This window comes from Apodemus sylvaticus, chromosome 10 (genome assembly GCF_947179515.1).
Source record: "Apodemus sylvaticus chromosome 10, mApoSyl1.1, whole genome shotgun sequence".
NCBI lineage: Eukaryota > Metazoa > Chordata > Mammalia > Rodentia > Muridae > Apodemus > Apodemus sylvaticus.
In genome coordinates, this window is record NC_067481.1 from 24,165,828 (window position 1) to 24,187,674 (window position 21,847).

General features: G+C 47.5%; 1 protein-coding gene across 2 annotated transcripts in view; it reads right to left on the reverse strand.

The window, feature by feature from the left end:
- Nucleotides 1–3,313: 3,313 nt before the first annotated feature.
- The window catches only part of Wipf2 (WAS/WASL interacting protein family member 2), a 38,615-nt gene continuing 20,081 nt past the window's right edge, over nucleotides 3,314–21,847 (reverse strand). For both annotated transcript variants that reach the window (XM_052194749.1, XM_052194748.1), the window contains exons 3-8: nucleotides 16,404–16,536; nucleotides 15,610–15,726; nucleotides 13,965–14,621; nucleotides 10,254–10,463; nucleotides 7,422–7,523; nucleotides 3,314–6,913 (exon numbers count right to left, since the gene is read on the reverse strand). In XM_052194749.1, the coding sequence (XP_052050709.1) occupies nucleotides 6,873–6,913; nucleotides 7,422–7,523; nucleotides 10,254–10,463; nucleotides 13,965–14,621; nucleotides 15,610–15,726; nucleotides 16,404–16,536 (1,260 nt within the window). In that variant the 3' untranslated portion in view covers nucleotides 3,314–6,872. The remainder of the gene's footprint in view (nucleotides 6,914–7,421; nucleotides 7,524–10,253; nucleotides 10,464–13,964; nucleotides 14,622–15,609; nucleotides 15,727–16,403; nucleotides 16,537–21,847) is intronic.

Genomic DNA, 21,847 nt, shown 5'->3' on the forward strand with positions numbered 1-21,847 from the left:
TTTTAAAGACCAGAACCCTATTCTAGGTAAAGGTAAAGTTTATGGGATTTTGTTCTTGTTTTATCTCTTTTTTGTTGTTGTTGTTTTCTTTCTTTCTTTTTTTTTTTTTGAGACTTTTTTTTTTGGTAGCTCTGACTGTCAATGGAACTATGTTGACTAGGCGGACCTCAAACTCCAAGATCTGAGTCTGCCTCCCAAGAGCTGAGATTAAAGGTGTGCACCACCACACCTGGCTATAAAATATATCTTTTATTCTCCAATACCAAAGAAAATAGACACAGATGACCAACAGTACAATCACCAGTTAACTCTTATTTCAAATAGCTGTAAGAGACAATGAGTTCTTAAGTGTGTAGGGCTGAGCTCAGTATTTTACCTCTATCACCTTAATTAGTCTTTATAAGCACCCAAGGAAGCTTTTATAACTAGTTGGAAGAGCTGATATTTGCATTTTAAAGTCTGACAGAAAACTAAACTCTATACTACTTAATTATGGAGGAAGATTAAAGAGAGACGGGTTCTAAACCGGTCAAGATGGTGAAAGGGTGCATTCTCTGAAGGTTTTCTAGCAGCTAAGAACTCCAGAAGAAAACAAGCTGATGTGCACGGGAGAAAAAACCGCGCGTGGAAGGGAGGCTTTCAGCTTGGATGCAGTTTCTACCAGGGCAGTGGAACCTGAGAATACCTCCACGGCTCACATCTTTGTAACTTGAGGACCTAAAACCTGCCCACATCGTCGGAAATAGCAACATCTGCCCAGTCAATTTAAGAGCTACCTGAGTTATAGGGGACGGAGCAGAGAAGTTGTGTTTAATGTGCATATTGCAGCCTAAGAATGCATTCACCAGGGTCTTTTGTTGTTGGTGGTGGTGGTTTTTGTTTGTTTGTTTTGTTTTGTTTTTTAAAGCTCCAGCTCAAGAGAAGTTTGCCAGAGTAAATGAAGGCCTGTGCAGGCAGAAGGTCGGGACCGAACTGTAAAAGGTCGTCAGCTGGAGGCTTCTCCTCCAGTAACCCCATACACACATCTCAGTACCTTTGTACTCGGGCTCCTGGCTGGAATGTGTTACTTTCCTTCCGATTAAAGTCTTCCAATACCATGCATATCTTCCTCCTGATGACTAGATCTACTAGACTATGGTGGTGTTTATGGCTGTAAAGCACATATACAGTCCTCTAAATCTCAAAGTCATAAACGTGGAATAAATTTAATTATGTGCAAAAACAGATCAGACTGGGCGTGGTGGTGTCAAAGGTAATTGTAATTCTTTTCTGGTGTGGTCACCATCCTGAGATTGGCATTTTTCCATCGACAGAGTATTGACAAGCAAGAGAAAGACAGCTTCCTTCCCACTAGTTGCAGTTCAAGGTCTGGGCCAGGAAATACTTGAGACACAGTCCCAGCATGCACAGCTGTGCCTGAACAATCGGCAGCAAGCAGGCTGGCGTTCTTACCACTTAACTCACACAGGGTCACAGAGCAGGAATCAAGTCACACTGGAAAGACCTGTCTGGCATCTTTCTGAGCATGTGCAAAGGTACACACATGGACCAGCGATAGTATCCAATTTACAGGACTGGAAGCTGAGGGTCATTTAAGCAAGTGCCATAGTGTAGGCTGTGAAGTCAGAAAGAACAATGAAATCAATAAATTATTATTCATGTTAATAACAATAATGGGTCAAATAATCAGGAATTCAGCCACTCTGCTAGAAACCTTCCCTGGCAGGTTTTTCTAATCTAGATTCCATGAAATACACACACACACACACACACACATAAGTACACACCCATTATATCGACCTAGATTCCAAGAGATACACACACACAACATACATACATACACACCCATTATATCGACCTAGATTCCAAGACACACACACACACCCATTATACTGACCTAGATTCTAAGACACAGACACACACACACACACACACACACACACACTATACTGACCTAGATTCCAAGAGAAATACACAGACACACACACACATTATAAACCCGGAAGGAAGAAACTGGCCGGTCTACTATGAGTGAAAGTGCAAGTCAACTTCAGCGGACTTTGCTGCAGTTACTGTCAGCAGCAAACACAAAGAGGCCTGGTTGAATTTTAACACCTGAAGTCAAAGCTCAAGAAAACTGGCTAAGATTTCAGTTGAAACGGCAGTGAAGATGTGGTACCGCACACCTCTGATCCCAGCTCCGGAAGAAGCAAGAGCACCTTTTCAGTTCAAGGCTAGCCTGGTCTACACAGTGAGTTCCAGGTCAGCAGGACTATGCAGAGATTCACAATATGAGGGCCCTGCCCTCATCTTTTCTTCTGCTGCCTGGGTGAGAATCGTCTCGAAGCACAGACGCAGGAACAGAGTCTAAGAGGTCACAGGGAACAGAACCTACGGAAAGGAACCTCTGGGGCTCCTTAGGAGAGGGGCAATAGGGAGTGAGCAGCAAATAAAACACAGAACCACTGGTCAGCTGGGCCAAAATGGTGATTTTTAAAACACACAGGCAGAAAGCCCCCAGAAAGCTGCGGTGCCTCTGCCCCATACATCCACATGTCACGTCACGAAGCCTGAAATCAGGCGGCCAAGCCTGCTCAGAAGAGGAGACAATGGGTTTGCCCCTCTCGCTGCCATCACTTGAAACAGCGCTGCTCAGGACAAAAATACACAGAGGTTTTCTTTTTGTTTTCTTTTTTTTTTCTTTTAAGGTTTAATGAAACTGCACAGAAAGAAACGTACCACGGACTCCACCCTGAGACCAGATCATACATTTTATGCAGGGGGAGGGGGGTGGGGGGGTGCTGGGATCCCTGCTGTTGTGGAACAGTACTGTTAACACTAATAAAAACTCCAAAATAAATCACACAATAAATTATTTTTCAAAGACACTGACGCACATGCAGATGGACACACACACACACACACACACCACTCTTGGTGTTGTGCTGACGGTAACTTCCAGGCTGGAAACTGTGGGAAAGGAGAAAGAGTTAAGACATGGAAATAAAAAATAAGGTGGTGGTAGGAGGGTGTGCGAAGCCCCTCTGCCACCCGGCCAGGAAGACGGAAGACAGAGAAGAAACCCACCAAGCTGTAAGAAACAGAGCAGAGAGGAAACAGTGGTTATCAAGGAAGGTTTTAATTAATGACATCATAGAGGGGAGGAAGAAAGCACAGAGATCTAACACAAGTAAAGGCACAATGAACACGGGATGGAGTAGAGCCAGACCCTTCCTTCAGTTAAATGGTTGGTGTTGGCTTTTGTGGGTTTTTTGTTGTTTTGTTTTTTTGTTTTTGCCTGTGATTGATGTTGGTTATCTTTTTTTTTTTCCATCTTGTTTTCAAGAAATGAGTCTTGAAGGCAGAATTATAATGGCCTCCTCTCTTCCCTCTCATTCCCTAAATTTGGGTGGTTTAACAGAGTTCCTCTGACCGCGCAGCTAGGGACTGAGAGTCACAGGGAAAAGAAAGCGTACACCTGGAATGTGAAGAATCTGATTTGCGGCTGATGGCAGGTTGGGTTTCCAGAAGGACAGACAGTGAAGTCCTGCCATCAAAGGGCCTCTGCCCCCTACACTCCACCCCCAGAGCCTCAGAGAAGTGAGGACCTGGAGTCACATTTCTCCCACACTCCAGAAGCATTCAGCCTACAGATTATTTTTCAAGTGATCAGGAGAATTAAAACATACCCCAACCCTGAGTTGCTCTGCAGCAAGTCTATTTACAGTTATCCCCGCACCCTCACCTCTCCCTGGAGGTAAATCCGGGAAGGGAAGCCACTGGGTGAGGGGATTCCCCCAGGGCAATGGCCAGTGACTAGTTTCTTTGCAGGCGCTAGGAAAGGGGGCAGGGATGAATTCCTGGTGAGGACCTCATGCCTCACAGCCATCAGCTGGGAGGGCCCTAGCGGCTCACACAAGTTGCCGAGGCTGTGAGAAGGACAGGGCTCTGCAGCTGCAGCAGGTCCCAGGAGAGAGGAAACCACACCTGGAATATGAAGTACTTTGGTCCAGGTTTGGTGACAGGAGAAAGGGGAAGAGGAGCGGCAGGCTCACTTGAAAATCGGAACCACTGCCTGTCTTCAGGCAGGGCAGGAAGAAACAGCGATCAAGCGCTTCCCATTAGGGAAAAATACCTTGGGAGCTGCGACCAAGCTCCGGGCTGCCTAGCTGGACAACGTTGCTCCCCTTTGGGAGGGGACAAGGGAATTAAAAGGACTAACAGCCTCAACATGAGACCACCCAATCTTCCACTGAAGAGACGACATTCCCAAGGGGACATAAAGGGGGAAATCGGCAGGGTTCTCACAGCCCGCCTATCTTAAACCTGCGATACAAAAGACCAATTTTGAGGATCACATTCCCATCTCCAATAGCAAATATACATGATAATAAATTTGTTATTAACAGCAGGACCAAATGATGAATAAGGCAGAGACATTTAAGTCACGTGTCGTGTCATCAACGCGATCCTTCAACTGGAGGAGCAAACTCACTCACTCAAATCTAAACCCAGGCCTTTTGTTGGTGGTTGTTCCACCAGGCAAAGACAACGAAAATATCAATACCCACACGACACAGTCTGAATCTGGGGAATAGAAAGGGCAGCAGGTCGAGTAGAGGAAGATACCATCAGCCCCAGCAAAAAGCTGGGGTTTGGCTTTATTTGTGAGTAGATGTATGTGTGTGTATACAAATATGTGTGTGTGTGTATGTGTGTGTGTGTCACACACACACATACACACACAAATATACACGAGTATATATTTCTGATGGTCTGTGTTTCAGTAAGGGAAAATGTTCACACTTTGATAACATTGTACAAAAGGCATCAGCTCCCATTTCAATAACAAATGGGAAGACTTCACAGTCAAGTTCAACGATCAGCATCTACCCTGGACTCTCGAAGTGTCAGCTCTTCTCCCTTTCTTAGCTCTGTTCACTTCAGGATGCTGGGAGCATAACTGCTAACAGATTTGAGAAGAAGGATAAATAGTGAACAATTAAAAGTCTGATGCGCTCTAACCACTGCCTGTCCCATGAGTCCAAGTGGTCCTGGAGCTGGCAATGGGTAACAATAAATAAATAAAGCAAGTTAGGTCCACCTTCACCAGTCCTGGAAGATTTGGGTTTGACCTGGCATTACACACAGATCCTTAGCCTATGTTCCACTAGATTAGAAAGGTCCCTATGAGCCAGGTGTGGTGGCACACACCTTTAGTCCCAGCACCTGGGAGGTAGAGGCAGGGGGATCTCTGAGTTTGAGGCCAGCCTGATCTAAGTTCCAGGACAGCCAGGAATGCACAGAGAAACCCTGTCTCAGGGGAAGGGAAAAAAAATAAGAATAAAAATAAGAAGGAAAAAACCAGAAAAGTCCCTATGACAGTTTAAGCCCGAGGTGTATCTGGAAGTCTTTCAATAGCTTCCCTACCCAACTCAAAGAACAACCAGGTTTCCTACAGTCGCGCAAGATTTGAGCAGCTTGTGCCCAGGTCAAGACTGTAGGAAAGCAGCTTTTCTGGGTGTGGAGTCCAGGTGCCCCACACTGCTGTAGGACGACACTCCCTGGCCCACAGACCAGTCTCAGTTGGAAGATCCACTTCCTATGCTGTTCACCTACAACTTGGAAGACAAAGAAACAATGTATTGCTGGCCGCCAGGGAAGGCCTGCCTCCTGGGCGGAGGCCGCATGCATGACTCCCTATGTCTTTGTGCTTCTTGCTTTAGAGGACTCTGTTTCCCCCTGAAGCTCCCTTTCCCACTCTGTGGCCTTAAATCCTACAGTCTCAGTGAGGTGAGGGTGACGGAGAAAACAGGAAGCGCCTGAAGTCTGATGGATGTGAGATTCTCAGATGAGCAGGCTGTCAAGACCTACAGGCCCTGGAGAGCCAAGACCTTACCATGAAGTGAGTACTTCCTGATTCCCTTCTTAAGTCTCCCTGGAGCGCTCCCCAAGGGCTGAAGGACTCAGGCTGCAGACTACTTCAGGGTTAATCAGAAAAAATGGAAGCAACCAGGAGGTTGTGGTTAAGGCCCTATCTTTTCATGTCTTATAAGAAGTCTGTAGGGTGGGTCTGTGACTTGAGATAATGCCCTCAACAAAGAGTGACTCTTCTCTTGTGGGATCGGGAAAGGACACCCTTGAGCCCAGCACCCCGGGGAAGGGGCAGGAGGCCCCAGAGCTCGGACAGTCCAGCCCTTAACTGCACAGAGCTGACTGGCTCTGAAATGATCTTCCTTTACTTCATGCGCTTTTACTGTTTAGTTAACTGATTAGTACTCAGTATGTACAACTCATCGCTTGGGATGGGGGAAGAGGGATGAGAACAAAACCAAAACCCTCGTAAAATGAAGAAGACCCACTTCCTTGTCCTTTCTGTAACCTGACCTTTAAAACAGATCACTGCTCTGCAAATCCCCTCCTGCATCATGGACTATCCTCTCCTCAGAAGCCCGGGCCACACCAACCTCCTAAACTATGGGCTATAATGCACACACCACACTTCGCCCTCGGTGAATAACAGAGACAGGGGTTACATTTTCTACCCTGCCCAATGTGAGTCCATTCACCATAACAAGGCACCTTTCCCTGGAAGGAAGCAGGAGACGTGGAAGCTTTCTCCTCCTCTGGCTAGCGGGGCTTGCTGGAAGAAGGTGGCTATGGGCGCAGAGCCGACTGCCAATGGAAAGAGTCCAATCCCCGCGTCCAGAGAGGAGCGGCACAGGCGGAGCTGGGCTGGAGGACGCTCGGAGTCTAGGGTTGGCCGCACTGGAGAAACACTGTAGGAGCTCTCATGCAGGTGTTAGGGGTGGGGGGACCATCTGAGAAGAGGAGGTCCATCCTTTTCCTGAGGAGCAGGGCCACGCCAGGCTTCAGCTAAGAATGGGCGGCAGAGGTGGGGCTCCACGGGCAGCTGGAGGAGGAAAAAACAAAAAATACACATATTCAGTGCACAGACTAAATAACATTTCTGAAATGAGACAACCTTTTTAAAAAAAAAAAAGATTTATGTTTTTAATGTATGTGAATGTTCTATACATCTATCTGTATACCAGAAGAGGTCATCTGACCCCATGAGACTAGATACAGATAGTTGTGAGCAACCATGTGTGTGATGGGAATTGAACTCAGGACCTCAGGAAGAGCAGCTGGTGCTCCACACTGCTGAGCCATCTCTCTAGCCCTTAAGACAGGCTCTTTAAGTCAATTTTCAAAGTTAGGAGACTAGGGCTGGAGAGATGGCTCAGGAGGCAGGGGCTTGCTGCCAGCCTGCTGACCTGGGTTTAATCCCAGGGTTCACTAGGTGGGAGGAGAAAACACCCACTGACTTCTACTTGTGCAGAAGCACATTAGACCTCAGAGAACACACAGACCCTGCCGCACACAGCCATGGAAGCAGTCGTCACCACCCTGGCTCGCACCTCGGTTTGTTTTGCTGGGGTATACTCTCTGAAGATGTTTATACTCTTCCGGAGCAGGGAAGTCTTCCACTGGATGAAAGGAGTACTTGGACTCAAAATCGTCTGTGAAAAGAACAGAGTTATTAAGTCACCCCTGCCACAGACTCTTGACTTCTTAGGACCCTCCCTATTCCTCATCTCCTGTGGGTTCTGCTAAATGGAAAGCCTGCCCTTCCCAGCAAACTGAAGCTCCCACACCAGCAAAAGCATTGGCCTGGGTGCGTCTCACATACAGTGAATATCCAAAGAGCCCTAACCTGGGGCTGGGGCGGTGGAGCAGCCAATGAAGTGCTTGTCACGCAGGTGTAAGGACTTCAGTTTGTGTCCACAGCACCAGGCTGGGGTAGTGACAGGAGCCTGTAACCCAGGATGTGGAGGCAGAGAAAGGACCACTGGGACTTGCTGGCCAGTTAGTAGGCCAACTGTGGAGCCACAGGGTTAGGGAGAGAACTTGTCCCAGAAAAGTATGGAGGAGAGAGAATAACTTAGGAAGTCACCTAATGGTGACCTCTGGCCTCCATACACCTACTCACATACATATGCACACACATGCATACATACACACATGAACACATACATACATACAGAGAAAAAACTTATTCATTCTTTTTCTCGAGACAGGGTTTCTCTGTGTAGCCCTGGCTGTCCTGGAACTCACTCTGTAGACCAGGCTGGCCTTGAACTCAGAAATCCACCTGCCTCAGCCTCCCAAGTGCTGGGATTAAAGGCGTGTGCCACCACTGCTCGGCCCAATTTGTTTTTTGGTCATTATGTTTCGTCACAGCAATAGTAACCTAAGACGATTTATTATTGTTGTTGGGTTTTATTTATTTGTTTGTTTCTTTAAGATAGGGTCTCACTTTGTAGACCTGGCTAGTCTGGAACTGTGCAGACCAAGCTGGCCCCAAACTCGAGAGCTTGCCTCTGCCTCCCGAGTACTGGGATTAAGGTGTGCACCACCATGACCAGAGCTAGCACCAGCCCTTTTAAAACTCCTAGTCTAAAGGCATTTTAAGCTGATTTTTCACATCTTTCCACCCAAAATCAGACACCACTGGAAAGGGGCTAAATGTGTGTGTGCTGGCAGAAAGAAGTATCACTTTGTTCTAGAAACAAGGTGGGCTTAAAAGATGTTGTTATGGGAAATGAACTGAATTAAAGTTACAAGGTGGTAGTCATTAACTGCAAATGGGAATATGTCTCTCTAGATGGTGGGTTTCAACTGGGAAGTTTTCTTTCAACCAAGGCTACCCCATATTGCTCTGAAATACATTTCACACAGCCGTGTCAGCCCCACTCCTGCATTCTAGGAGCCTTCTCAAGATTCAAAAGTCAGAGGCTGGAGCGATGGCTCAGTGGTTAGGAGCAATGTCTGCTCTTCTAGAGGTCCTGAGTTCAATTCCCAGCAACCACATGGTGGCTCACAACCATCTGTAATGGGATCCAATGCACTCTTCTGGTGTGTCTGAAGAGAGTGACAGTGTACTCACATACATAAAATAAAGAAATCTTAAAAAAAAAAAAAAAGATTCAAAAGTCAGGGCTGGTGAGATGGCTCAGAGGTTAAGAACACTGACTGCTCTTCTGAAGGTTCTGAGTTCAAATCCTAGCAACCACATGGTGGCTCACAACCATTGGTAAAGAGATCTGATGCCCTCTTCTGGTGTGTCTGAAGACAGCTACAAGTGTATTCATATACATAAAATAAATATGTTTTTTAAAAAAAGATTCAAAAGTCTTACAGACATTGCTTGTTCAAACTTCAAGTTCCTTTTTTACTTCAAAGCTTCCTTTTTATTTGTTTGTTTAGATAGGGTATTGCTATGTATTACGGGCTAGTTTTGAATTTAGGAGTCTCCTGACTCAGCTAACCCTGTATGCTGGGATTACAGACATGTGCCATCATGCCCTACTACATTTTAAAGATGCAACAAGGATGTATATTCAAAGCAAAACCCCGGTGTGTCTGTTGAAACAGACTAGAATGTGTTGGGGGTAGCAATGGAGGACCCACTAAAGATCCTACAGTACTGAGTCGTCACAGGAAACCTCATGGTCGGTCTGCTCTACAAGTCTTCAACAGAGGCCTGACAACACGTCTGGACATCTTCTCTTGTGGTTCCATTCTAGACAGTGAAGTGCTGAACTCCTGGGGTGAACTCCCCTAAGCAGAGCCCTCACTGGGAAAGGTGGCCTGCTGGCCGCCTAGCCAGGCATTTCCCGGCTCTGTAGAGAGTGGGCTCCAAAGAGACGCACTGACTTCCTAAAAACTCCCGGCTGGCTCCGCACTGGCCTCTGTGTATTTTGCTTTTGCAGTGCTAGGGCTCAAACCAAGCGCCTCTGTAAACTAAGCTTCTTTAGCTTTTTGTGCTTTTTCTGTAGTGCAAAGGATTGAACCCAGGACCTTGCACACAGTAGATGGTACTGTAGCATGGGGCTTCGTCCCGAGCCTCTTGAGTTTAAGTAACCAGCATCTCCTCCTTGGATAGATACATACGAGGACAGAGGATAGTGTCTGGCAGAAAGTCTAGCCAGAGATCCTTGTGGGGACTTGAGAATAGCTTTCTGCAGTATGAACCCTGATGGGATGGTTTGACTCCAATCTGTTCATGTAAGGAAAAAGACATCAATGGACCGGGAGCAGAACTCAGAGCAAAAGTCAGGAGAGGCTCTGCAGTGAAGGAAGGCTGCTACTCTGGGCATTCTCCCTCTTCACAGGCAACCTGGGAGCTAAGGCACAGGAGTCAGCGAAGTCACCACCAGAACTAGTAGACAAAACCACTAACTACTTACCCAAGAAGGAGCGGACAGTGGTGATGGAATCTCTATGGCCATTCCGCAAGGGTGGTGGCGGAGGTGGGGGTGGTCCAGCTGGTGTCCTGGAGGGCGGAGGTGGGGGCTTTCCTCTGCTTGGTGGTTCTGACCCATGCATCCGGTAAGGTGGGGGCGGAGGGGGGGCATCCCTGGCACCATTTCGGATCATGGGCGGTGGGGGCGGAGGAGCTGCAATGAAAACCCAAAGCAGTTAGTTAGGCTTGGACTTGAGCCGGCAAAGGGGAGAGAGGTTTGAGAGAAGGAGTTAAGAAAGCAGCCTGGGGGACTAGAGAAGCAGCGAAGTGAGAAAGGCCCGGCGATCCTGACGCGACGAAATAAATTCATTGTTACACACTGACCATAAAGAATCATATGATGCCAGGCAGTGAGTGGTGGCGCACGCCTTTACGGCACTTGGGAGGCAGAGGCAGGTGGATCTATGACTTCAAGGCCAGCCTGGTCTACAGAGTGAGTTCCAGGACAGCCAGGGCTATACAGAGAAACCCTGTCTCAAAGAACAAAGCAAGCAAAAAATGATATAAAATGAGAGAGATTTGGGCTCTAGGAGGAGCCTTGGGTAGCAGGTCAGTCTTGGGTCACTTTCTATCCGAGCTGTGGTGCCCACTCCCATCTGTTGATTAGTTTTGGTCTGCTGGGGCTTTGTTATGGTTTTTGCATTTTTAAGATGGATCTCATCTTTGTTTCTTTCTTTTTTTTTTCCCCCCGTGACAGGGTCTTTCTGTGTGGCCCTGGCCGTCCTCCAACTCAAGAGATCTGCTTGTCTTTGCCACCAGCGTGCTGGGGTTAAAGGCTGAGCCACCATGGCCCACAATAGACCTCATCTTAATGTAGACTTGACTCAGACTTGCTATGCAGCCCAGGCTGGTCTGCAACTCACTACTTCCTGCTCAACCTCCACCCGCACAGAAACCAATCTGCATCATCATCTTCATCTAATACCATCACAATATGACTTAATGAGCAAGTCTATGAGCTGATGCTAGGTCACCCTCTCTGCACAGCAAGGCCATCAGCACACTCCTTAGTCAGACACTCCCGCTTACACACAAAACAGACTCAAGAGAACCAAGAGACTTGCCCGATGTCACACAACAAGTACAGCCACCATTCTGAAGACCTTAGGCCATTCAAGCACTGCTGCTCTGGGTCCTGATGGGGCAGCAGGCTGAAGCCTCCCCTTGGCTCAGGCTGCTCACGGCTTATGGACAGAAAAACTACTAGGATGTGGCAAGAAGAAAGTCTGCAGACACCTGAGCCGGCTCGCCTCAGCCTGCACGCCACTTTTATTTTCTCTGCTCTTATTACAGAATGGGATTTGCTCACATTAAGAAGCTCTCTAAAGCTGGGCGGTGGTGGCGCACGCCTGTAATCCCAGCACTCTGACAGGCAGAGGCAGGCGGATTTCTGAGTTCGAGGCCAGCCTGGTCTACAGAGTGAGTTCCAGGATAGCCAGGGCTACACAGAGAAACCCTGTCTCGGGGAGAAAAAAACAAAACAAAACAAAAAAGCTCTCTAAAAATTCTAAGTTAAAAAGGTTTTATTTTTTAGATTTACATACTTTATGTGTATACATGTTTTGCCTGCATGTGTGTGTGAACTATATGCATGCCTGGTGTCAGCAAAGGTCAGAAAAGAGTGTCTTCCAGTTTCCCCCAGAATGAGCCGCCATGTGTGTTCAGGGAAGTGAGCCTTGGACCTCTGGAAGAGCAGCCAGCACTCTACCTTCTGAGCCATCTCTCCAGCTGCACCCCCACCCACTGGGTGCAGTTTTTCTGTTTTGTTTTGTTTTTTTAACCTGAACTTCTCAGAGTCCTGAGCTACCTTATGGTATGCTAAAGGCAGGGAAATACCACATCATCAGTGTATCAGGTTTTTGTTTGGGGCACCCCTAAAAGACTGCTAGGGAGAACACGATCTACATCAGCCTAGCCAGGCAGCCTTTTTACTAATTTACTTTTGTTTTGTTGAGACAGGATATCTCTGTGTAATAGTCCTGGCTGTCCTAGAACTCACTTTTAGATCAGGCTGAACTCTCAAATTCAGAGATCTTCCTGTCTCTCAAGTGCCGGTATTAAAGGCAAACGACACTAGGCCTGGCTTACTTTTTAATTTGTATTTAGTTTTAGTTATGCATATGTGTATGTGTGTGCCCATAAGTCTGTATATGCACCTTGCATGTACAGGTGCCCATGGAGGCCAGAAGAGGACATCAGGTCCCCTGGAAGTGTAGTCACAGGAGGTGTGTGATGTGAGTTCTGGGAACCAAGGCCAGGCCCCCAGGAAGATCAGCAAGTGCCCTGGCAACCCTTCTTATATGTGTGTACACAGACACACGCACTTGACCAGGCCTGCACTGAGGAACACAGACGCACTCGACCAGGCCTGCACTGAGGAACACAGACGCACTCGACCAGGCCTGCACTGAGGAACAAAGATGCACTCGACTAGGTCTGCACTGAAGAACACAGATGCACTGGACCAGGCCTGCACTGAGGCCCTGGACTGCTTCTCACACGGCCTTGCTCATGTGGGCCACACACAGGCTCCCTGTGTTGTCCAGGCTGGCCTCAAACTCCGGTGGTTCAAGCCAGCCTCCTGCTTCCACCACCAACCCAGCCGGCTCTCAGTCCTTAATGTTTAAGCCACCCCAACTTGCTTCCTCTCTCACTGCCACTTCTCCACTGATGCCTCACAGAAGGGTCCCCCGTCACTCAGATACTGCCAGTCCCACTGATGCCTCACAGAAGGTCCCCCGTCACTCAGATACTGTCAGTCCTCAGGGTCTGACCACCCTGGCTGCGCACTGCACACTGCACACAGAGGACCATGTCCTTCATCTCGGAATTTTTCCATCACTCTACCAAGCTCATGGGCTTTTGATTTGCCTTTTAATATTTAATATTTTATGTGTGTATCAGTGCTTACATATATCCCTGTGCACCATGTGTGCCTGATGCCCTCAGAGACCAGAAGAGGGCATCAGATCTCGGAAATTAAAGTTACACATAGTCGGGAGCCAACCTGTGGGTGCTAAGAAACTAACCCCAGTGCTCTGGAAGAGCAGTCAGTGCTCTCAACCACCGAGCCATCTCTCTAGCCACCAAGTACACATTTTTTTTTTTACAATTATTATTTTAACTAAAATTTATTTAGAACTAGGTGTGCACACCTTTAATACCAGCATTCTGGAGGCAGAAGCAGGTGGATCTCTGAGTTCCAGGCTAGCCAAGGATATACAGAAACCTTGTCTCAAAAGCAAAACAATCCATTGGGTGTGGGACTGGTTCAGCTCCAAGTCTTTCCAAAGTCCCACGTGCTATTCCAGGGAGAACTAGCGCCCCCTTAGACCCCTGCTGTCCTAGCCCTCACTGTGCAGTGACCTGCCTGCTGTCCTAAGTGTCCTGAGTATTCCTACTGCAGGTCTTTTCACACTGGCACCATAGAGGCTAAGCCTTTTCTCACTCTAACCACACCCCCAATTGAAAATATAGCATTATTTATTTGTATTTACTAGGCTGTCCACAACGGAATCTTTTCTCTTTTCCCTAACACTTACCAACACATGAAAAGGCACCCTATAAAGCCCAGTACTTGAGTTCTTATTCTCCCTAATCACTGCACAGACATTAGGAGAGCAAGCTGAAAGGTAAAAGGCTTCCAAGCACTTACCTGCTCCCCTACTAGGAGGGTCCCGGGCTGGGGGAGGTGGCCTGTTACTCAACAAAGAGGGGGTGGCTGAGGTGGGTGGAGGAGGTGCAAGGCCTCGGACGGGCCCTGGTGTTTTCCTATGCAAAGAATTATGTCTCTGTGGCAGCTCAGGGGCTGACTCATTAGTGGGGCTTGAGGGCCCATTGGGGACCCCAGGAGGCTGGCGGTAAGGCGGTGGGGGAGGAGCCAGAGACTGGCTGCTGGGTCCTGTTCTGACGTTCACAGGGGAAGGAGGTGGCTTTACAGTGGGTGGAGCAGGATGTCCTTCTCGTCCAGGGTGCAGCCTCTGTCCAGGTGTTGGAGGCAACGGTTTCTCCCTGTTGTAGGCTTGGGCTTTGTTGCTGTGCAGAGGCAGGGGGGTAGGAGGCGCGTTGGCACGCCGCCCTGGAGGTGGTGGGGGAGGTGCAGAGGAGCTGTGCTTCATTCCGGTGCCACTGGTGGTGTTGGGCCGAGAGAGGTCAGGTAAGGAGGGTCTCTGCATCCGGGGCAGTTCTGGGAGGGAGGCTCGGCTGCTGTCCGTATCATCATGAGGACGCCCACTGGCTGCAGACACCGGAGGCCTTGGAGCGGCAGCACGAGAACTGGGAACTTGCAGGGCTGGCTTACCAGCTGGAGCCTCTACAGACACACCCGACAACACTGTGTTAAGAGTTAAAGCCTATCAGTCAGGTCCCTAGCTGACCCAGCCTCCTCAGGGCAACCTGCACAACAGCCAACCGAGTCCCAGCACAGCTCGGTTGCTTTCCTGTAGCATTTTTATTTTTATTTTATTATTATTATTATTGTTGTTTTTTTTCAAGACAGGGTTTCTCTGTATAGCCCTGACTGTCCTAGACCAGGCTGGCTCCGAACTCAAAAATCCACCTGCCTCTGCCTCCCAAGTGCTGGGATTACAGGCGTGCACCACCAGGCCAGGCTTATTTGTTTTTCTGTTCATTTTCTGTTTTATTTCACTTGACAGAAGTCCTCTAACATTAATTTCCTTCTTAAGGGCCAAATAATAAACCTATTCTCTGTGTGTATACACCTGTGTGTGTGTGTGTGTGTGTGTGTGTGTGTGTGTGTGTGTGTGTAAACACTCTGAATGTATTTATTTATTTAGAGACAGGTTGCATGTAACTTAGGCTAGCCTCCGACTCAATATGTAGCCAAAGATAACCCTGAATGTCTGAGATTCTCCTGTCTCTACCTCCCACGGTTTGGGCTAACCCTTGTGTAGCCCCTGGGCTAACCCTTGTGTAGCCCCTAGCCTGGTGTCAGCTCTTCATACACACTAGGCAAGCCTTCACCTTGTTAAGGTACTAGTCGGCACTTAAAGCCTGCTCTGTTTCTCTAAGGCAGGTTCTCACTCTAGAGTTCAGGCTGCCCTCAAACTTGGGATTCTCCTGCCTCCGCCTCCTAGGAGGACTGCAGTCATGCACCACACCTGCAACTCTCATTTTCTTTACGAACTTAAACACATTATTTCCCCTCAGCTTTGCTTTACTGTGGAATGCTCTCACCTCTTCCTCCTATCCGCAACCCCAGGCCTCAACCTCAGATACACTTGGAACAAGTCAAAAGCCTTATGGTTGGGAGATCTCCTTAGAGAGATCACTTGAGATACCTGAAGCATCCTTGGCTCCCACGGGTCGGAGCTTCGGCACGCCTCCTTGAAAGAGACCTCCTTTGGGCTGCAAAGCAGCAGCTCCAGGGCCGTAGGCACCACTGCTCCCTTTGGGCTCTGGAAGGCATAGATGAGGGTTTCACGCGCATGCTCTGAGCTGCTGACCCTCCCCTCCCCCATCGAGGCTCTCATTTACAAGCGTGCCAACCTTACTTCTGGCCCCCTATCAAGCAGCAGCCAAAGAGCAGCAGGGCAAGCACCACCAAACACAGACAACCCAGAGCACGTGGGCCTTGCAGCTGCACACCTCACGTGAGGAACATTAAGACAAAACAAGCAAAACTAAGGGACAAAGGGACGGAGGAGTCATCTTTAAAGTGAAGGAAAACAACTCAATTAAAGATACGCACAGCAACGTTCCCTGGGCTCTTTCCTGAACAGTTAGTGGCTCCGGGAGAAGTGTGAGCAAACTCTCCCGAGCTTACAAGAATGGACATGTATCACAATCAGATAACCATCCTTGGCTCCAGCCAAGAGGCTTCCAGGAATGTGGTGGTCTCCTGAGGGACCAGCCAGGGATGCGCCCGGACAAACACTAGTGCAGCAGGGGAGGGGGAAGGGCTTTAACGCTGAGAAGTGTTGGGAAGAACTTCATGTATTCAACTCTGCAGCTGGAAGGAAAGTCAGACAGAATGCTACTTTCCCGCTGGAGAGACTACAATAAACATGATGGCCCAGAGATGTCTCCCAAGCCTGGATCCTGACTCCATCCTAAGAGAAAAGATCAGACTCACTCTCGATGACAGGAGCACTCCGATCATTAACGTTGGTCACCTTCTTCAGTTTGGTCCCTTTGCAAATGTCTTGTAAGAGGGCGCCTCGATTCCGCTGCTCATCTCTACTGAGTTTAGGCTGCTCTGTGTTTGCCTGGAGGAAGAGGAAATGTTAAGTTTGCTCTAAGAGCTCTTCTATCACAAGCTTGGAATGAGTGACTTAAGCCAGGGGTTCTGTGAGGTGCATAACCTGTTACCACTCTGTCTTCTAAACAATGTTAAACAGTAGATACTGATAGCCCTACCCCAAAACTGAGGAAGTTAAGGGCATATGGTTCTCAGACACTGAGCCAATTTTCCAACTTTTTTTGTTTTTTGAATTTTTAAATTTTTTATTATTTTTCAAAAAGATTTAATTTTATGTATATGAGTTCACTGCAGCTGTCCTCAGACACACCAGAAGAGGGCATTGGATCCTATTACAGACGGTTGTGAGCCACCATGTGGTTGCTGGGAATTGAACTCAGGACCTCTGAAAGAGCAGTCAGTGCTCTTAACCCCTGAGCCATCTCTCCAGCCCTTTTATTTATTATTTATTTTGGTTTTTTCAAGACAGGGTTCCTCTGTGTAGCTCTGGTTGTCCTGGAACACTCTCTGTAGACCAGGCTGGCCTTGATGTCAGAGATCCCCTGCCTCTGCCTCTGGACTGCTGGAATTAAGGGTGTGCTGCCTTTTCAAACCTTAAAATGTTATTTGTCATTACTGTGTGTGTCCCTCTGAACACACAGAGGTCAGAGGCCAATTTCCTGGAGCTGGTTCTTCCCTTCCACTTTGGGTTCTGGAGACTGAACTTGGGTCACCAGGCTTGTACATCAAGAGCTGTACCTGTCAAACCTGAACTGAGTTTTACATGGTTGTACTGGCTGGTTTTGTGTGTCAACTTGACACAAGCTGGAGTTATCACAGAGAAAAGAACTTCAGGTGAGGAAATGCCTCCATGAGATCCAGCTGTAAGGCATTTTCTCAATTAGTGATCAAGGGTGGGGGGGCCCCTTGTGGGTAATGCCATTCCTGGGCTGGAAGTCCCAGGTTCTATAAGAAAGCCAGGGGAAGCATCCAGTAAACAGCATCCCTCCATGGCCTCTGCATCAGCTCCTGCTTCCTGACCTGCTAGAGTTCCAGTCCTGACTTCCTTTGGTGATAAACAGCAATGTGGAAGTGTAAGCTGAATAAACCCTTTCCTCCCCAGCATGCTTCTTGGTCATGACGTTTGTGCAGAAATAGAAACCCTGACTAAGACAATGCTGGTGTGATTGCCTCAGAGTCCCTGCCTCTTTCAACACCCTTCATCTTTCTCTATGTCACTTCCCCAAGTTCCATGCTTAGCCTCCATCTACATGTTTCTGAGCAACACCAATCATGGTTTGTACACTATCCCCCCATCTGTGTGGGCAGACATATATTGTATGTATGATTATATGATTGTATGTATGCATGTATGTATGTATGTATGTATGCATGTGATGTCAAGTGTCTTCGTCAAATGCTCTCCACTTGTTTCTTGTATTTGTTTGTACTGTATTTTAGTTCTGAGACCAAGTCTCACTCCACAGCCTTGGCTGGCCTGCACTCACAGACCCACTCACCTCTACCTCCTGCCACACTCAGCTTCTGTTTTATTTAAACAGAAGTGCTAGAGTGGACGGAGGCCCTCCTGCTTGTATGTGAGCACTTTACTGACTGGGTTACCTGTCCCTAACCCTCCCAGTGTTTCATGTTACCCTCATGTCTGACCTCAGTGTCACATGCACATCAGCAGATACAGTTCATCTCCAAATGAGTATCCTATCCTATACACACCTAAAAAGTAACATACCACCGTTACGGTTCTGAATGCACTTTTGTGTGTGTGTGTGTGTGTGTATGTGTGTGTGTGTGTGTTAGGGACTAAATTCAGGACACTGTGCAGTGTAGGCAAGTGTTCTACCACTCAGCTATAGCCCCATGTCATCTGTTAAACTTAACACCATTAAGTGTAGAGCAGGTTTTTTCAATGACTCCATTTGTGCCTCTGTGTGTGTGCACGTACTTATGCGCTGCTCACATGCATGTGCTCATGTATGAAGGTCAAAGTCAACTTTCAGGAGTCAATTCTCTCCCTCTACCATGGGATTAAACTTAGGCTGCCAGGCTTTGGCAAACATCTTCAGCAGTTGAGCCATTCTGCCAGCCCATAGGTAAAGCTTTTTAAGCTCTTAATCAAACTTTCTGTATTATCATTAAAAATCCAACCCATTCTAAAGCTGGGATGGTAGTACAGCTCCTGATACCCTTAGTGGGCTGAGATCTCAGGATCTGGAGTTCAAGTCCGGCCTGAGATACAATGAGAGTAACTATGAGCAAAGGCTCACGGATTCTAACATAACAACCAAAGCACAGGGAAAGCCTGGGATCTACAGAACCTTAACACATAAAGATGTTTTATGAACTGTGGTAGTTCAATATGCTGGGTCAAGGGAGTGGCACTAGTTGGAGGTGTGGCTCTGTTGGAGTAGGTGTAGTCCAGTTGGAGTAGGTGTAGCCCTGTTGGAGTAGGTGTGGCCCTGTTGAAGGAGAAGGTGTATCACTGTGGCAGTAGACTTTGAGAGAGCTCCTAGCTGCCTGAGGATGCCAATCTTCTAACTACCTTCAGTTCCAGAGGTACCACTGAACTCTCGGCGTCTTCTCCAGCACCGTGCCTGCCTGGACACTGCCATGCTTCCTGCTGTGATGTTAACACATTGAACCTCTAACCCTGGAAGCCAGCCCCAATTAAATGTCCCTTATAAAAGTTACCTTAGTCATGGTGTGTCTTCCCAGCAATGGAAACCCTAAGTAAGGCACCAACCAACAGTTAAATAATCCAAGGACATGACTGTACTGAACAAAATAAATTAAACAGGAAGCAGATATTTAAATTTTTTTCAGCAACATTTAAGTTTAAAAAGAATGCAGGGTCTGAAGAAATGGCTCAGAAGTTTAAGAGCATTGGCTCCTCTTACAGAGGACCTGCATTCAGTTCCCAGCACCCACATCAGTCAGCTGATAACACTTGTACCCCCTGCTCCAAATGTGACACTCTACCATGGCCTCTTCAGAAGACACCAGGCATGCATGCTGTGCACATACATACAGACAGGCAAGCAAACCATTCATATGCATAAAGCAAAGAATGCATGTTTTTTACTTTATTAAGAAAGCAGGCTAAGAGTCAACACGGTTTACCTAGTAAGTTAGTTTACATCTGTCTATTATGGGTTCATGACAACAGGACGGCTGCTCAGTACTCTACAGTGCCTGGCACAGAGGGAAAGCGCAGACCGCTCAGAGGAGAGCTGGGGATGGTCAGAGGCTGAGCCAGGAGGACGAGTTCTATTCAGACCAGCTTGAGCTGCACAATTAAAACAACAAATGGTGGTGGATGCCTTTAATCCCAGAACTGGGGAAGCAAAGACAGGCAGATCTATGCGAGGCCAGCCAGGTCTGCACAGTGAAACCGGCTCAAACTAAAAAACAAAAACAAACAAACAAAAACTCAAGGATCTAAAGGGATGGATCAGTGGTTGAGGGCACTGGTTGCTCTTCTAGAGGACCTGGGTTCAATTCTTAGACCCCCCCCCCCACACACAGGACAGCTCCTCATTGTCTGTAGTCTAGTTCAGGATCTGACGGCCTCTTCTGGCCTCCCAGGACAGCAGGCATTCACATGGTACACAGACACATGTAGGCAAATCACCCACACATAAAAGAAAACAATTTTAAAAACTGTAATGAACTGACTGGGAGCACGAGAGATGAAGTGGTAGCAGAAAAAAAAAAAAAGAAAAAAGAAAAACTACCACCTCAAATCCTCATCCCCTCTCAAGGATGTCAGAGAAATGAGAGTAACCTATTCAGATTTTGTTGGTTTTCTTTGCTTAGTTTTGGTGACAGGGTTTCTCTGTGTAGTCTTGTGTGTCCTGGAACTTGCTCAGTAGTCCAGACTGGCCTTGAACTCAGGGATCCACTGCCTCTCACTTCCAAGTGTTAGGATTAAAGGTGTGTGCCACCACCGTCCAACTGAGACTAGCCTATTTATAGAATAGAGAGTTATGGGGACCGCTCAGAAATGCAAACCAGATGAGGCAGACCGGCTTGTTTGTTCTGTATCCACATTGCCAGCTATTAAATGTGTTTAGGAATGAACTCCAAAGTATCTGCAAGAATCCATGACACAGCTGGGAAGTTGCTCAGGAGGACAATCCACAAGGCAGAGGAAAAAGGGTCACACTGCAAGTCACAGGCCAGTCTGACCTATGTAGCAAGCTCTAGGCTAATCACATAGTAAGATCATCTCAAAATTCAAGGAGAAAAATTTTAGTTAAAATTTAAATATATATTAAAAGTATAGATGGGGGCTGATGAGATGGCTCAGCGGTTAAGAGCACTGGACTGCTCTTCCAGAGGTCCTAAGTTCAATTCCCAGGAACCACATGGTGGCTCACAACCATCCGTAATGAAATCTGACATCCTCTTCTGGTGTGTCTGAAGATAGCTACAGTGTACTTACATAAAACAATATATAAATCTAAAAAAAAAAGTATAGATGGTATTTAAAACAATTAGTAGACATGGCTATCACAAGTCTGTAATCCCAACAGTTAGGTGTTGTGGATGGCCCTGGGCTTGTATTTTGATGCTAATTCCACTTCTCAGAGGGGCTGAAGATATGGAGTTGCCTTGTGAACCTTCTCCCCACCATAACTTTTCAAATAAAGGCTTGAGCCAATGATTGGGCAGGAGGAGGGGGAGGAGCTAAGAGCTTAGGGGAGGAGCCTCGGGGGATCAACAGGAGGGAGGAGCTACAAGGGTTTGAAGGAGAGGCTGCAGAGAGAAGCTCATGGCCTGGAGAAACCGCAACTTATATGGGATAAAATAGATGGGAATAGAGTAGTGTAGTGGGAGATCTGCCCAATCTAGGCCTGTAGCTTGTTTTGTTACTGACCCAGTTGAGATTTCTTTTACCAGAGAATTGGGTTGGAAACAACATAGCAACAGTTAGGGGATGAGGCAAATTTAAGGCCAGCCTGGACTACATAGCAAGATTTTGTTGTTACAAACAAAAAAACCACAAGAGGGATAGGTGCTGGAGAGCTGGCTCGGTGATTAAGGGCATTTGCTGCTCCTGCAGAGGATCCGGGCTCCGTTCTCAGCAGCCACATCTGGCCGTACATACACAGCTGCTTGTGACTCTGCTCCTGAGGAGCCCAAAGCTCCCTTCCGTCTCCTGGAGCACCAGGCACACATGGTGCACATTCGTACATACATGCAGGCAAGATGCTCATCCGTGTAAAGTGAATATAAAAGAAATAATACGAGAGGAAGCTCCCAGTGAAGGAGCAGTCAGGTAAGAAAATGGAAGTTTTAAACAAAGAGGACTGGAAAGA